This window comes from Macrobrachium rosenbergii, chromosome 10, assembly GCF_040412425.1.
Source record: "Macrobrachium rosenbergii isolate ZJJX-2024 chromosome 10, ASM4041242v1, whole genome shotgun sequence".
NCBI lineage: Eukaryota > Metazoa > Arthropoda > Malacostraca > Decapoda > Palaemonidae > Macrobrachium > Macrobrachium rosenbergii.
Window position 1 is genome coordinate 30,431,032 of NC_089750.1, and position 15,076 is coordinate 30,446,107.

The 15,076-nt window shown below is 39.9% G+C and overlaps 1 protein-coding gene across 5 annotated transcripts in view; it reads left to right on the forward strand.

The window, feature by feature from the left end:
- Positions 1 to 15,076, forward strand: part of AIMP2 (aaRS-interacting multifunctional protein 2) — a 197,513-nt gene that overhangs the window by 22,449 nt on the left and 159,988 nt on the right. For all 5 annotated transcript variants that reach the window (XM_067110119.1, XM_067110115.1, XM_067110118.1 and 2 more), the window contains exon 2: positions 830 to 1,000. In XM_067110119.1, the coding sequence (XP_066966220.1) occupies positions 830 to 1,000 (171 nt within the window). The remainder of the gene's footprint in view (positions 1 to 829; positions 1,001 to 15,076) is intronic.

The following is a 15,076-nucleotide window of genomic DNA, read 5'->3' on the forward strand; positions in this document are numbered from 1 at the left end:
GAAGTTCAACGGCCGTTTCCAGCCTATGCCTGAAAGTAATCCCCCTAATGTAAAGGACCTTAGGTTTTTGTAGTTAGGAAAAATACAATTTACTTAAAAAATTGTTACATTAGAAGCGGTTAGAGTTTGGCGGAAACTTTCTGACTTCATGGTTGCTCCATGGTTGCTCATATCTGATAGGCGAGTGTTTCAGATTACAGGTTTATGGTTGATAGGTTATATAAAAAATTACAGTATTTTGACTTTTGTTTTTAAGATATTTTCATACTTTCAAACAGGTATATGATGCTTTGAAATTTGGGTAACATTTGTTGGAGTTTAGACTGTTTTCACACACTACTGAATGGTAGGTTACATAAGTTTATGGTAAAGTTAGCATGATACTGTACATGCTTTTCAAGTTAGTTATTCAGAGGGATGTGGGTAACTTAACCTTCTTTGTATAGAAGGGTTTTGTAACTTCTTTTTTTTTTATTTGTATAGCTTTTCTAACTACTGCTGCCAATTTCATCCTTTAACAGTTGAACCAAAATTGAACTCCCCATGCAAAAAACCTCCACTACATCATATGCGTACAGAGAAGGCTGACAGCAATGCATTTGATCTTCCTCCATCTGGCATGCAGTCATATTTCTAGGATTTTAAGGTCCAATTTCAGCAAATAATTTGCACTGTTTAGCCAGCTCATTTTTGCAACATGTCTCATTTATAGCTAATTTGATATGAGTTTATCTTATCAGGTTAGTGTATTATGCCCACAGATCAGTCTTGATTGAAATCATTCCTAGTTAAGATTAATATGATTCTTCCCTTTCAATAACCCTTACAGGGAAAGATAGGTGGATTAGCTGAGTTAGAAATGAGGCAGGAAGCTGTTCTTCATCGATTGCAATGTCTGAAACAGCAGTTAGATAAGTTGCAGAATAATAAATGCCTAACAGACCAGAGTATGCCATCAATGTCTGTTGTAGGAGCTGCTGCTCAATCATCACCTGTAAAGGTAAGTTGTCAGAGTATCTGTGCTGTTTAAAGTTGTTTGATGTTTTGAAGAGATGTCTGGGCACATTATCATTATCATACTCATATGTATATTACATTGGTCTTAAGATTGTTTTTACTTGTGTAGTTATTTAGTTTTTGGATTTCAGGATTTAGTGTTATATTTTTTGTTCATATGCGGAACAAACTTGGGTCTTAACTTATGGATAATTCTTCTAGCCCCAGCTGGAAACCAGTAAAAAGAAAACACACAAGGAATTGGTGGCAAGGAGGTAGACTGATAGGCCTAGGTGGCAACTGTCACCTCCACGCATGAATCGAGGAGGTGGTGCCTCAGTTTTCTTCTTGACACCCTCGTAGGAAGACCTGCTTTGCTCGTCTCTCTAAAGCTGGTGTTTTTTCTTTGCATGTGCTTTGTGTTTTCTTGTGCTTTTGTGTGATTCTGTGATTTTATGTAAGTAACTTACCAAGTAATTACATAGCTATAGTTTCTAACTCCTGCAGCAGCTTAAATTCAAAATTTGCGGTATCGCTTCAAATGGTTAGTGTAGGTGACTAATCCCACTCACTAACAGGAATACCAGGAACGACTTAGCAGACAACCTCATTCTGTTTCTCCTGTGCCCAATTAAACATTGGGTGTTTGCAGCAGCTTTTTTCATTATTTGCTGGTTATGTAACCAGACTTTGGTGAAGTATTACCGCTGATTTCAAGTAGCTTTAGTTTATAGGTTTCAGGATCAGTTTTTTATTGTTTTGTTATGATTGAGATCTGATTCAAGTTAGTAATTTTTTCGCTACTGTAGTGAAGTTGCAATCAAGATTAAATGTCATCTTTTCACATTTTTTTCCTTTGCAGAGAACTGAAAAAGTGTAAGGGCAGGAATGTAGTAAGGAGAAATTTTATATAAGTAACTTACCAAGTAATTACATAGCTATTAGTTCACTTTACACGGCAGCTTGAATTCAAAGTTTTGCAGGTAACACTTTGCACATCTGTGTAGGCGAGCAGTTCCACCCACTAGCGGGAATATTAGGAACGACTTTAGCAGATAACCTCAATCTGTTCCTGCCATGTTTGGCTGAACACCAAGTATGGCGGCAGCTGTGTTCATTATTTTCTGGATATATATCTGGATTTCAGTGGTGTACACATCCACTGGAATGCATATTAGTAACCTTCATGAAATCTCAGGATGAGTTTGTTTCTTGTTCTTGTTATTAAGTTGATTCATTAACAGAACTTTTGTCTAAAAGTCTTTTGTTTACATCTAGGTTTGCGAGCAGCCGATAATAACTCTGCCCTTAACTAATCCTTGTATGTATTACGCCATTCCTTTAGGCTAAATATTTTGCATTCTGTTTTGTTTACCGGGTCTAGATTACTTGCAAGCCTTCGATATAATTTTGCCTTAAAATTAATTTTGAATGGTGTTTATCCCGGCTTAGACACTCGTAAGTAGCCTATATAATTGCTTTAAAAGTAATTCTTCCGTGTTTCTTTGTTCTTTTAGGATATCCAGGCAAAACTTTTTTTTTTTTTTTTGCCTTGGCTACTTGCGTGCCGCTGATGTACTATTGCCCTCAAATGTAATTCTTGCATCTTAAGCAGATTATTACCTGCAAGCCTTCAGTATAATTTTGCCTTAATATTAATCTTTAAATGGTGTTTTCCAGGCATAGGCACTCACTAGCCGCTGATTATTTGCCTTAACGTAATTCTTGAATGTTTCATCATTCTTTTAGGCTAATCCAGGCAAACTTCTTTTTTATCTTTTGCCTAGGCTACTTGCAAGCAGCCGATGTAGTTTTGCCCTAAAAGTAATTCTTGCATCTTACTCCATCCCTTTAGTCCAAATATTTACATCAGTGGAGTTTACAGGCCGTAGACTGTTCGCAAGCCATCGTTATATAATTGCTTTAAAAGTAATTCTTGGATGTTTCATCATTCCTTTAGGCCAAAGATTTGCATTTTATGTTTGGTTACCGAACCTAGTAGACTTGCTAGCCTTCAGTAAATTATATTACCCTAACCTTCACATTTTCCTTTCCAGAGAATTGAAAGTGTAAGGGCAGAAAATAGTAAGGAGAGAAGGGTGCTTATTTCACAGCTCATAGATTTTATGGCAAGCTTCCTCTTGTGTTGAGGCAGTTTGACGATTTGAAGTCTTTCAAATGAACTTTAAACTTTTTTGTGTATCAGTGCTGTGATATGGAATATCACACAGTGAATGTGGAACATGCAGTGTGATGATGCATGTTCAGGGCAATACTTCTGATGAATAAACTTTTAATTTGATAATGGAGGCCCTGCAAACACTTTGGAAGTGGTGCGAGACCTATATAAGTGTCAACAAGTAACAAGTTACAACATTTTTCGTTGGCCGAGAATCAGTCCCAGTATTTGCCTCATCAGTAATTATGTAGAGCACTTGCTTCCTCAGTACATTCATGAAATTGTACTTTTTTTTTTTTTTTTGAGAAGTTTCTCATTTATCCTGTACAAGGATAACACACATCTAGCTTGATGCGCAGATCGTGCACGTACCACACTTCCAGTAACCAGCAGCAGCGACTGGCGCCCATTCAGCATGACACCAGGTCATGATAAGACCGCTAGATGGCGCCCACTAGCTCCTTCTACCGTCTGGCGCCAACTCGTGCTCTGAGCAGCCAAAGGCTCCCAAAAGCACCTGAGCTCCCACGGGCGACTCCTACCGTCTGGCGCCAACTTGTGCTTGTGCAGCCAAGGCGCCCATAAGCGTGCAGTCAGCCAGGCATGTACATAACTGACATACCCTTTTTCTCTCATTCTACTAGCCCTGTTTGTTTATCCATTGGCTTCCGCACCTGGCTCCCTAGCTTCCTTCCCATACCATCACCAGTCTTGTGTCTGGGTTAACAGAAAATTAACCTTGCAAGTGAGTGTTGTACAGTGGAGGAGGTGATTATTCGGCCCGCAGGTTCTCCTAGACGTAAGTCACTGTCATAATCCCCTAGACCTGGGAGGAGTCATACTGAAAGTCCAATGGAGGCTGATAGGAAGTCCCCCGGATAGTTGCCCTCTTTGTCGAACCTGTTGCATAGTCCCAGGTATCGACAGACAGCCACTGAAAAGGTGTCTTGGTGGAAGTATAGTAGAGGAGGTGGTTGGGCTGCAAAGGTTTGTTATTTACAGATATAGTTCTGTAAATTCCTTCTACACTGTTTCATTACATTGTATAAAGGTCCCGAAGTCTGTCTTTTAACCCTTAAACGCCTACTGGACGTATCATACGTCGACTAAAATTGTTTGTTGGGTGCCAAGTGGACATACTGTACGTCGACTACAAAAAATTTCAACCTTCGGTCAACTTTGACTCGACCGAAGTGGTAGAAAAATGCAATTGTAAGCTAAAACTCTTACATTCTAGTAATATTCAATCATGTACCTTCATTTTGCAACAAATTGGAAGTCTGTAGCACAATATTTTGATTTATGGTGAATTTTTGAAAAAAACTTTTTCCTTATGGCCACGCGGTAACTCTGCCGAAAATTTCAGAAATTCTTTTGTCATTGTGTAGTAATTTTTGCACTCTTTTATATTAGCCGTTACATAAAGTTTTATATATGAAAATGTGTGCAATTTCATGTAAAATACAACAAAATACAACCCATGGTTGTAGCTTTTATCAGTTTGGAAATATTTTCACATAAACCATGATAACTACCAAAATTTCAACCTTCGGTCAACTTTGACTCGACCAAAATGGTAAAAACGCAATTGTAAGCTACAAATCTTACATTCTAGTAATATTCAATCATTTACCTTCATTTTGCAACAAATTGGAAGTCTCTAGTACAATATTTCGATTTATGGTGAATTTTTGAAAAAACTTTTTTTACGTCCCGCCAGAAATTCTTTCGTCCCTTGTCGTAATGTTTGCACCGTTTATATTAGTCGTTACATAAAGTTTTATATATGGAAATGTGTGCAATTTCATGTAGAATACAACAGAAAATAACTCATGGTTGTAGCTTTTATCAGTTTTGAAATATTTTCATATAAATCACGATAACTGCCAAAATTTCAAGCTTCAGTCAACTTTAACTCGAGCGAAATGGTAAAAAACGCAATTTTAAGCTAAAAATCTTACATTCTAGTAATATTCAATCATGTACCTTCATTTTGCAACAAACTGGAAGTCTCTAGCACAATATTTCGATTTATGGTGAATTTCTGAAAAAAAATTTTTTTTCCTTACGTCTCTGCTGCTGATAACTCGGCGAACATCAAATTCTTTTCACACGTTGTCGTAATGTTTGCATCGTTTTACATTAGTCGTTACATAAACTTTTATATATGAAAATGTGCGCAATTTCATGTAGAATACAACTGAAAATAGCTCATGGTTGTAGCTTTTATCAGTTTTGAAATATTTTCACATAAATCATGATAATTGCCAAAATTTCAACCTTCAGTCAACTTTAACTCGACTAAAATGGTAGAAAAATGCAATTGTAAGCTAAAACTCTTACATTCTAGTAATATTCAATCATTTACCTTCAATTTGCAATAAATTGGAAGTCTCTAGCACAATATTTCGATTTATGGTGAATTTTTAAAAACATTTTCCTTACATCCCACACGGTAACTCGGCCGAAAATCTCAGAAATTCTTTCATCACGTTGTCGTAATATTTGCACCGTTTTATATTAGTCGTTACATAAACTTTTATATATGAAAATGTGCGCAATTTTCATGTACAATACACTAAAAAAATAGCTCATGGTTGTAGGTTTTATCAGTTTTGAAATATTTTTATATAAATCACGATAAATAGAAAACATTTTTTTCGACTTTAATATTCGATTTAAATGGTCGAAAACTGCAATTGTAAGCTAAAACACTTACAGTCTAGTAATATTCAATCAATTAGCTTCATTTTTCAACAAACGGGAAGTCTCTAGCACAATATTTCGATTTATGGTGAATTTTTGAAAAAACATTTTTTACGCCTGCGCGTTTAATTCATGCATCATTTTGTGATAATATTTTCATTGTGTTGCTTTGATCCGTTTTACAATTTGTTATATACCAAAATCATCGCAATTTAGTGTACAATACAAAGAAAAACAAAATAACCGTTAGCTTTAACCGTTTTGCTTGCGCGATTTGTATAAAATTATATATGAAAAATTTTTTGTGCTGTCATATATTTCAATATTTATATATCATAATGATATTTTTTCATTTCTGATGGTTGCATACTAAACTTCAGGCAATGACAAAAACATGAGCCAAAAATGAACTCTTAATCTTAAAACCTAAGCGTGCTGTGATTTTTGAAAAAAACTTTTTTTCATTTGGCGTTAACTTAACGCTGCGGCATACGGGAGACGTTTTTGTAAATAGAGGCTCGGCGTTTAAGGGTTAAATAATCACTTGTTTATCATGCCAGGAAGAGTTACCAGGTGTGCTGAACCTCCAATTGGTTTCAAACTTTCTTTCCTCCCTCCAAAAGTGAGTCCATCCATAAGTTAAGACCCAGGTTTGTTCTACATATAAACAAATGACAAATTTGTTAATCAGTTTGTATTTTTCATAGCTAACAAACATGCAGTCTTAACTGATACAGCCTGTCTGTAGCCACCCCTCAGTCAAGTTTCCTGGGCTGGAAGAAACTGAGGCGTCACCTCCTTGATTCATATGCGATGGAGGTAACAGTTGGCAGCTAGGCCTATCAGCCTACCTTGTTGCCACCAATTCCTTGTGTGTTTTCTTCTTACCAGTTTCCAACTGGCGCTAGAGGAGTTATCCATAGGTTGTGAATGCATGTTTGTTAGGTATGGAAATTACAAATTGATTAAAAAATTTGTCATATTGAATATGTAATTGTATAAGGGTTTGAAATTTATCAGTTTTTGTATTGTAAAGCAATGCAGATTTTACCAGATTGATTTATTTTCATAACTATTACTTGGGTGTGGCATTACTGTATGGAGATTTATTTCATGACTTTATTAAGTGTTTTGTATCTAGTATTATGAAGGGAGACCTTTTCTTGAATTGGAACATGTCAAGAATTGTTTGTCTTGTGCTTTAAGTTTCACATTTTGTAATTAAATGGTAAACAACTACATCAGAAAGATGTTCTTTTTATTTTTGGTATGCACTGTTCTCCCTGTGGTTTTACTTGCAATATACCCCATCCAGAGCAGTTACTGTTTTAATATCTTTATTTCCAAGCACATAATAAGTTATTGCAGCATAGTACTTTATATTTGCAAGGAATGTCTAGTAAGGAATTATATGTTAAGTAATCATTTTAAGTGCTCATACATTTTATTCCTGTGTCATGTTTCTTGTATGCTGTCCAAGAACAGTATCATGTGAAGGATTGCGCTGATGCTGGGTTCATATGTTTGTTCACCTTAACAGTAGGCTAAGAAATTACATCATCAATAATAAGTTGAGTAAATAAGACTTTTACAGCATAGTATAAGAAAGGCAAGTGGAAGTTAATAGAAATAGGATATTGTTTTGTTCAGAAATGACATTATATCCAAGAAAGAATATATATATGTATGAAAGGTGTTACGTTTTTATGATATAATTACGTGAGATTAAAGAATTTGGTGTTATACATCAAAGAACTGTTACTTGATTAACTAAAAAGTTGCAACAATATCAGATTATAAATTCAAGTATTTTTATCTTCATTTCTGCAGAAATCCATAACTGTGACGTTTGCTCATATCTATGTGCATAATTGATCAGCACTAATGAAGGGATGTATAATTTTTTCAAAAAAATCAAACATACACCCCGAAGGGGGGTTAGTGCTGTCAGTGCACCTCAAGTGGTGCACTTTAGGCATTACTTAGGGTTCTTTGCAGCATCCCCTCATCCCCTAGCTGCAACCCATTTCATTGCTTTTACTGCATATCCATTCATTTTTATATAAGTAACTTACCCAGTGATTACATAGCTATTAATTTCTTTTAACCAGCAGCTTAAATTTTGAAACTATGGGTCACGCCAGTTTGTTTTCGTTATGGCGACATGCCCCGCCCACTTTTGAGGGAAGAAGAGGTACAACATAGCAAAGAGCTTCAATTTGTTTCTGGTGGCTGTGGTTGAAGGACTGTGGTTGGCAGCAGCTTGACTCTTGAAATTTATACTTTGCTGGTTGTTTGCTCTATCTTTGATTAGTGAAGTATTTATTTTCGTAGCCTTTCGGCATAATTAATAATTAAGATAATGTAAGGTGAGCTTTGATCATTGGTTTACGACTTTTTGCCCGCTTTTTGGACTCGTCTTGGAATTTTCCAGGATGTCTAACACCAGTAGTTTTAGCTTTAGGTATTGTAGCAAAGGCTGCAATACTAGACTGACTAAAGAATCTTATGACTCTCACACTGTTTGTGTTCAATGTAGGGGACAAAAATGTTCAGTGGATTTACGTTGTGAGGAGTTTAGCGACTGGGATTTAAAGAAGTGGAAGACTTTAGATTCACATCTTAAGAAACTAGCTAGGGATAGGGAGAGGAAAGCTATTGCTAGGGAATCTAGTAAAGCTTCAGCTAGTCAGGATTCATCCGCTAAATCGGATGCAATTGCACCTGTAATTTCTTCCGATCCCATTCCATCTCTTCCACCTGTGCAACCCTCTCCCTTACCTGGCTCTCACGTTTCTGATCCTAACACCATCGTCAGTCTGGAGTAAAAAATCAACACTCGCTTCAAGTTAATTGTGCAATCGATCACTAAATTAGCGTCATCGGTGAAAGTGTTGATGGGTAAGAGTGAGTCAGAGCGCCCTGTGGTTCCCAGTGCAAGTGCAGTGGTAGTGGAGGAGGTGGCTGTTCAGCCCGCCGATTCTCCCTGGCATACTCTCCAGCACCTGGGAGGAGTCAAAGTGATAGCCTAAGGGGGGTCAGTGGGGTCTGCCCCCAAGCAGTAGCCCCCTCGGTTCAGTCTGTTGATGATTCCCAGACTGCAGCCAAAGGCTATTGGAAAGGCCTTCAAGTGAGTGCTTACTGTATGTCCTCCAGCTCCGAAGAATTTAGTCCCAGGCGTGCATGGCACTATGCGGACAAGTCACACACTCATGCAGTCACTGGGATAGCCCAGAACAATTCTCTTCAGCTTCTTCTGACAATGGTCGTAAATTGGCGCCGAAACCTTGGCGTGTAGACGTTCTTCGTTGTATAAAGGAACTACTTCATCAGGAGTTGCGCACCCAGCACCTTCATCTCTACAATCCGCGCCCAAGCAGCCAGCAACTAGCGTCAAAGCACCCAAGCTCCCACTGGCGCCCGTTGGCCATCAGGTTTCATTACTGGCTCCCATCTTTACAGCACCCGTTGGCGCCCAGAGCAAACTGGATAATATTCTCAGTTTACTTCAGAAGGCTCCTCCTGCAGCTCAAACGACAGTGGACTTATGGCTTTCTCCTGTTTCTTCTGAGGAAGAGGTTGTTCCAGATCAAGATGCTCCTTTGTCGGAGTACTCTGCATTGTTGAGTTCCTGCTAGCGACTTTTCTAAGCTTCTTTTTGCCAGCTACTCCCTCCTCTCCTACTTCGACTTTCTTTATGGAAGCCCCCTCAATCAGTTTTTAGAGGTTACCGAATTTGGTTCTCTCCTCTTCAGTGAAGAAGGCACTGAAGGAAGTAGAAGGGTGGTTTTCTGAGAAGAGGGAACAAGGCAAAGCAGTTTTTTGTTTCCTGCCTTCCAAGTTGTCCAGATTGAGCTACAGGTTTTTTGCAACCAAAGAAGCTCCTTCCTTGGAAGTCTCTGCCTCCTCTCAGGGAGACTTCTCCAGCCTTATCGACTTGGCTGGGAGATCAGCTTTCCCCTCAGCCAAAATTGTGTCTTCAGCTTCGAAACTAGAGCACCTTCTCAAGAATATTTTTAAGGTTTTCGAAGTGACGAGCTTCCTAGACTGGGCGGAGGGCGCACTAGCGTGCAAGCTTAGAGATTGCTCCTTGTTACCCGAAGAAATCTCTTCGGATCTCTAAGGAGTTCTTTCCTGTATTGACAGGGGTGTTCGTGATAGTATGCAGGAGTTAGCTAGTCTGTACGCCATGGGTGTGCTTAAGAAAAGAGAGCTTTGGGGTTCTTTTACTTCGAAAGGCGTCACTCCTTCTCAGAGATCGGCCCTCCTCTTCTCCCCCTTGGACAAGACGCACCTTTTTCCCCAGGCTATAGCACTGGGCATCGCCTCTGACCTGCAGAAAAAGAACACTCAGGACCTGCTCTCCCAATCTGCAAGACGTCCCAAGGATTCTTCGACTCTTCCTCCCAGATCTTCGTCTCCACTGCAACCCACTCCTATTTGGAGCTCCCGTTCTAGAACACATACTAGAACAAGAACATGTACCCATTTCCCACAGCGTTCCATCAAGAAGTCCTCCTCCAAGAAATGAAGTCATAGTCCTCCATACTCCGCTTTTGGAAATGGTGGGAACAAAAGAGAGCAGAATCCTAGATAGTGTCTGTTCTGCAGGAGGGCTACACTATCCCCTTTTTGAGCAAACCTCCTCTAATCCGCAAGCCTGTCAAACTGACAGCTTACTCTCCTGGCTCAGAGAGATTTGCTGCTCTCTTGCTAGAGGTCGAGTCTCTTGTTCAGAAAGAGGCTATAGAGGTAGTAGAGGACATTCATTCTCCTGGGTTGTACAACCGTCTCTTTATAGTGCCCAGGCCATCGGGGGGCTGGAGACCTGTTTTTGACAAAAGTGCTCTAAATGTCTTCGTCAAAAAGACAACATTCAAGATGGAAACAAACCAGTTGGCCCTTGCATCCATTTGCCAGGGAGAATGGATGGCGTCCATCGTCATGCAGGATGCGTACTTTCACATTCCAGTACATCCGACTTCAAGAAAGTACCTCGGGTTTGTGTTTCAGGGAAAGGTGTTCAAATTTCTGTGCTTCGGTCTCTCGACAGCGCTGCAAGTGTTCACCAGGGTATTGGCTCCCCTAGCGATATGGCTTCATTTGGTAGGGATAAAGATCTCCCTATATCTAGACGACTGGTTATTATGTTCCCACTCGAAAGCTCAATGTACGGAGGACATTCTCACAACTCTTCTCTTGGCCCAAGAATTGGGTCTTCTTATCAATGGGACATGTCTCTCCTGACGCCTTCTCAGGAGATTTCTTATTTAGTAATGACGATCAACTCTTGGGATTTTCTGGTTTTTCGAGTCCCGAAGAGAATAGAAAAGTGTCTCCAGACAGTGGAAGAATTTCTGGAACTAAACTTTTGCTCGGCCAATCAATGGATGAGTCTTCTAGGCACCCTCTCGTCTATGGAACAATTCGTCACTGTGGGAAGACTTCACCTGAAACCTCTCCAACCCTTCCTCAGAGCCAGCTGGAACAGGAAAAAGTTTCTGGACTCGTTTGTGTCCCCAATAGCTGTGGAAATCAAGGAGGACCTTCGTTGGTGGAATTCCAGGAAGAGACTATCAGAAGGGAAGTCTCTTCAGCCTAGAATTCTTTTCAGTTGCTTCGAATAGGTTGGGGAGCTCTTTTCGAGTTAAAAGACATGTCAGGTACCTGGTCTCAGGAACAGCAAAACTGGCACATCAATATAAAAGAGTTATAGTCGATATTTCTGGGCCTACAGTGCTTCGCTTCAGAAATTGGGAGGAGGACAGTAGTAGTGCATTCGGACAGCACTGGCGTACATCAAGAAACAAGGGGGAACCCACTCTTTCTCCCTGTACTGTACTAAGCAGCAAGGGGTCTTCGTACTTGGTTACACCAGAACGACACTCAAGTGACAAACTCAACATTCTGGCAGACAAATTGAGCTGTCAGAGACAGATCCTTCCAACAGAATGGGCATTAGACCCATTAGTTTGTCTGGGTCTGTGGAAGCTCTGGGGAAAACCCATGATAGATTTGCTCGCGTCCTCCAGGAATCACCGACTTCCTCTCTTTTGCTCACTGGTACCAGATCCCTTGGCATGGGCAACCGATGCAGTGTTGCAGGATTGGTCGGACAGAGATCTGTATGCCTTTCCCCTATTCAGTTTAGTGAGACAAGTCATCAACAAATTCCGGTCTCATCAAAACCTGTCCATGATCTTGATAGTCCCCTTCTGGCCAGCAAAAGAGTGGTTCCGGGATCTGCTGGAACTTCTTGCAGACTTCCCGAGACTGCTGCCACAGAAGCAACAACTTCTCAGGCACCCTCACTTCCGATGGTTCCACCAAAACCTGTCTTCTCTGGCCCTAACAGGATTCAAACTGTCAGGCAACTGCTCCGAAAGAAGGGCTTTTCAAGAGCGGCTGCAGATCTGATTGCGAAGTGTAGAAGACAGTCATCAGATAGTGTCTACCAGGCTAAATGGTCCATCTTCAGGTCTTGGTGCAGACGAAATAATGCGTCCTCTTCTGATACCTCTGTAGCAGAAGTAGCGGACTTTCTCCTGTTTCTACGCTCCACTAAAGGACTTTCCACCTCTACCATTAAAGGCTACAGAGCTATGCTTAGCTCGGTTTTCCGCCATAAAGGAATGGACTTGTTGTCTAACCAGGATTTGTCCGACCTTATCAAGTCCTTTGATACCTCAAAGCTTTAAAGAAAAACCTTTTGTGTCCTGGAACTTGAACGTGGTACTTAAGTGGCTGTCCAGTTCACGTTTTGAGCCCATGCAATCTATCTCTTTAAGGGATCTAACCAGGAAAACTTTTTCTGGTTGCCTAGGACACTGCCAAAAGATCCAGCGAAATCCGTGGTTTGGACAGAAATATCAGATTTTCTCAGGGGAAATGCAGTTTGCTCTTTTTCCCTAGACTTTTTAGCTAAGGACGAATCACCATCGAATCCATGGCCTCGTTCTTTTATGATCAAGAGCTTGTCTGAGATAGTAGGGCCGTCTGAAGAAGAAAGAACTCTCTGTCCAGTAAGGGTCCTTAAGTTTTATCTTCACGGAACGAAGGACGTTCATGGTACTTCAAGGAACCTTTGGTGTTCTGCGAAATATCCCTCTCAACCCTTGTCTAAGAATGCCCTGGCATTTTTTCTCAGGAACTTGATTTTGGAAGCACATTCCATGGTGAGAGAAGACTCCCTCTCTTACAAGATAAAACCCATGAGATAAGAGCGGTCGCTACGTCTTTGGCGTCAAGCGCAATTTATCCCTCACGTCAAGTGTACAAGCGACATTGGAAGTGCAAGTCAGTGTTTGCATCACATTACTTAAGGGATATCGAGACTACTTACGATCAGTGCATTACCTTGGGTCCATTTTACGCAGCTGGTATGATGTTGGGGGAGGAACGTAGAAAGTAATGTCCTTTCTTTAATCTCTTTGCCTTGCTTAGGGTGTTGAGTTTTTCGGGGAGCCTGGGAGTACTATGTACTTGGGGTATCCTCCAGTCATTTGGTTTTAATGGTTGGGTATTGGTGTTTTTAATTTGGTTTTGGTGGTTATGGTGACTATTTACTCTGGTTGTTTTGTGTGGCACTGCACCCTGGGCAGGGGCATCTTGTTGTACTTTGCTAGCCTTCGGAAATTAGTCCATCGCTACAAAGCACACTGTAGTAGTAGGCTCTCCAGGCTTTACCTCCTGGCCTCTACTGGATGAGGTGAGCGCCAACGAGAGGCAGTATCTACCTGTAGCAGCTCGCTTGTCAGGTAAGGTTCAACAACATCGATTCAATGTTAGCAAATTTCTATTCTCAAACTCGTTACTATTTATAATGTTTTGGGGGTAGATATGTCCAACATTCCCACATCCATTTAATGTGGGAAGCAGCTATGTAATTACTGGGTAAGTTACTTACATAAAAATGACATTTTTATAATAAAATAAAGTTTTATATATACTTACCAGCAATTACATGATCGGAGCCAACCCGCCTCCCCTCACTTGGACACAATGGCATAAACAAATTGACGCTCCTTGCTATGTTGTACCTCTTCTTCCCCCGAAAGTGGGCGGGGCATGTTGCCATAACCAAAACAAACTAGCATGACCTGCAATTTCAAAATTTTAAGCTGCTGGTTAAAAGAAACTAATAGTTATGTAATTACTGGGTAAGTATGTATAAAACTTTATTTTATTATAAAAATGTCATATTCCCTTGTTATCCACCCTCTCCTAACAATTGTTTCATAGTGCAACTGTGAAGTTTTCCTCCTGTTACGCTGTTCAAGCCTTTCCACTCTGTTTCCCTTTCAGTACTGAATGACCTCATAGGTCTTAGCATTAGGACTTTGACCTAAATTCTGTATTCAAACTTGTACAGAATCTCAAATATCCATATGCTCTTAGTTTAGTGGGTCTTTTTTTTTTTTAATTACCACCTCTACCATTACCATTTTGTTGATATCTTCCACTTTTATTTCCTCTGAAAACACATATACTATTTCAACACCTGTGGATCCTCAAATGATATTGAAATGTACACAGTATATATCATGTTCCAGTCATTGTAGAACTTGTTTTCAGTTTGTAGGAAGTTTGATAAGACAATTAAAATTTTGCGGCCTTGTTATGGGAATGTCTGACTATGATGTTTAAGCACTGTCACTGAGCTGTCATGGTTAGCTTAGATATAGAACTAGGTTCATGAGAGGATAATGCTTTAGAGATTAGAGTTACAGATAAATGAGAAGCTTGAATCACTCTCCATGTTAAATATCTGCTTGAGCTCCTTGTCTCTGCTTTATCAACTATCATTTCTCTGCTTTATCAACTATCATTTCTCACTTAGCTAGATTTGAAGTAGGATGCATTTGTACAGTGATATCAGTGCTAGTACGTGTACAGGAGCATTACTTCACTGATCCTTGTGAATATTTTATTTTTGGTAATAGTGTTATTTGGGATAGATCTTACCCAGTGTTACCTAATGTTAAAGATAGCTTATATCTCTTCCATTCAAACACAAGTTCAAATGGCTGTTTCATACACCTGTTGTCCACCAGGTGTGTTCCGAATGTTGTAGCTCGTCAGAATTCTTGCTGCCATTGTATAAAGGCACTCTGATATTTCAGGTTTTGGGGGTCTGCTGCTTTCCTTGTACTCTACATTTATTTTCCCTAGGATACCTTCCACAGGAGTTCTATA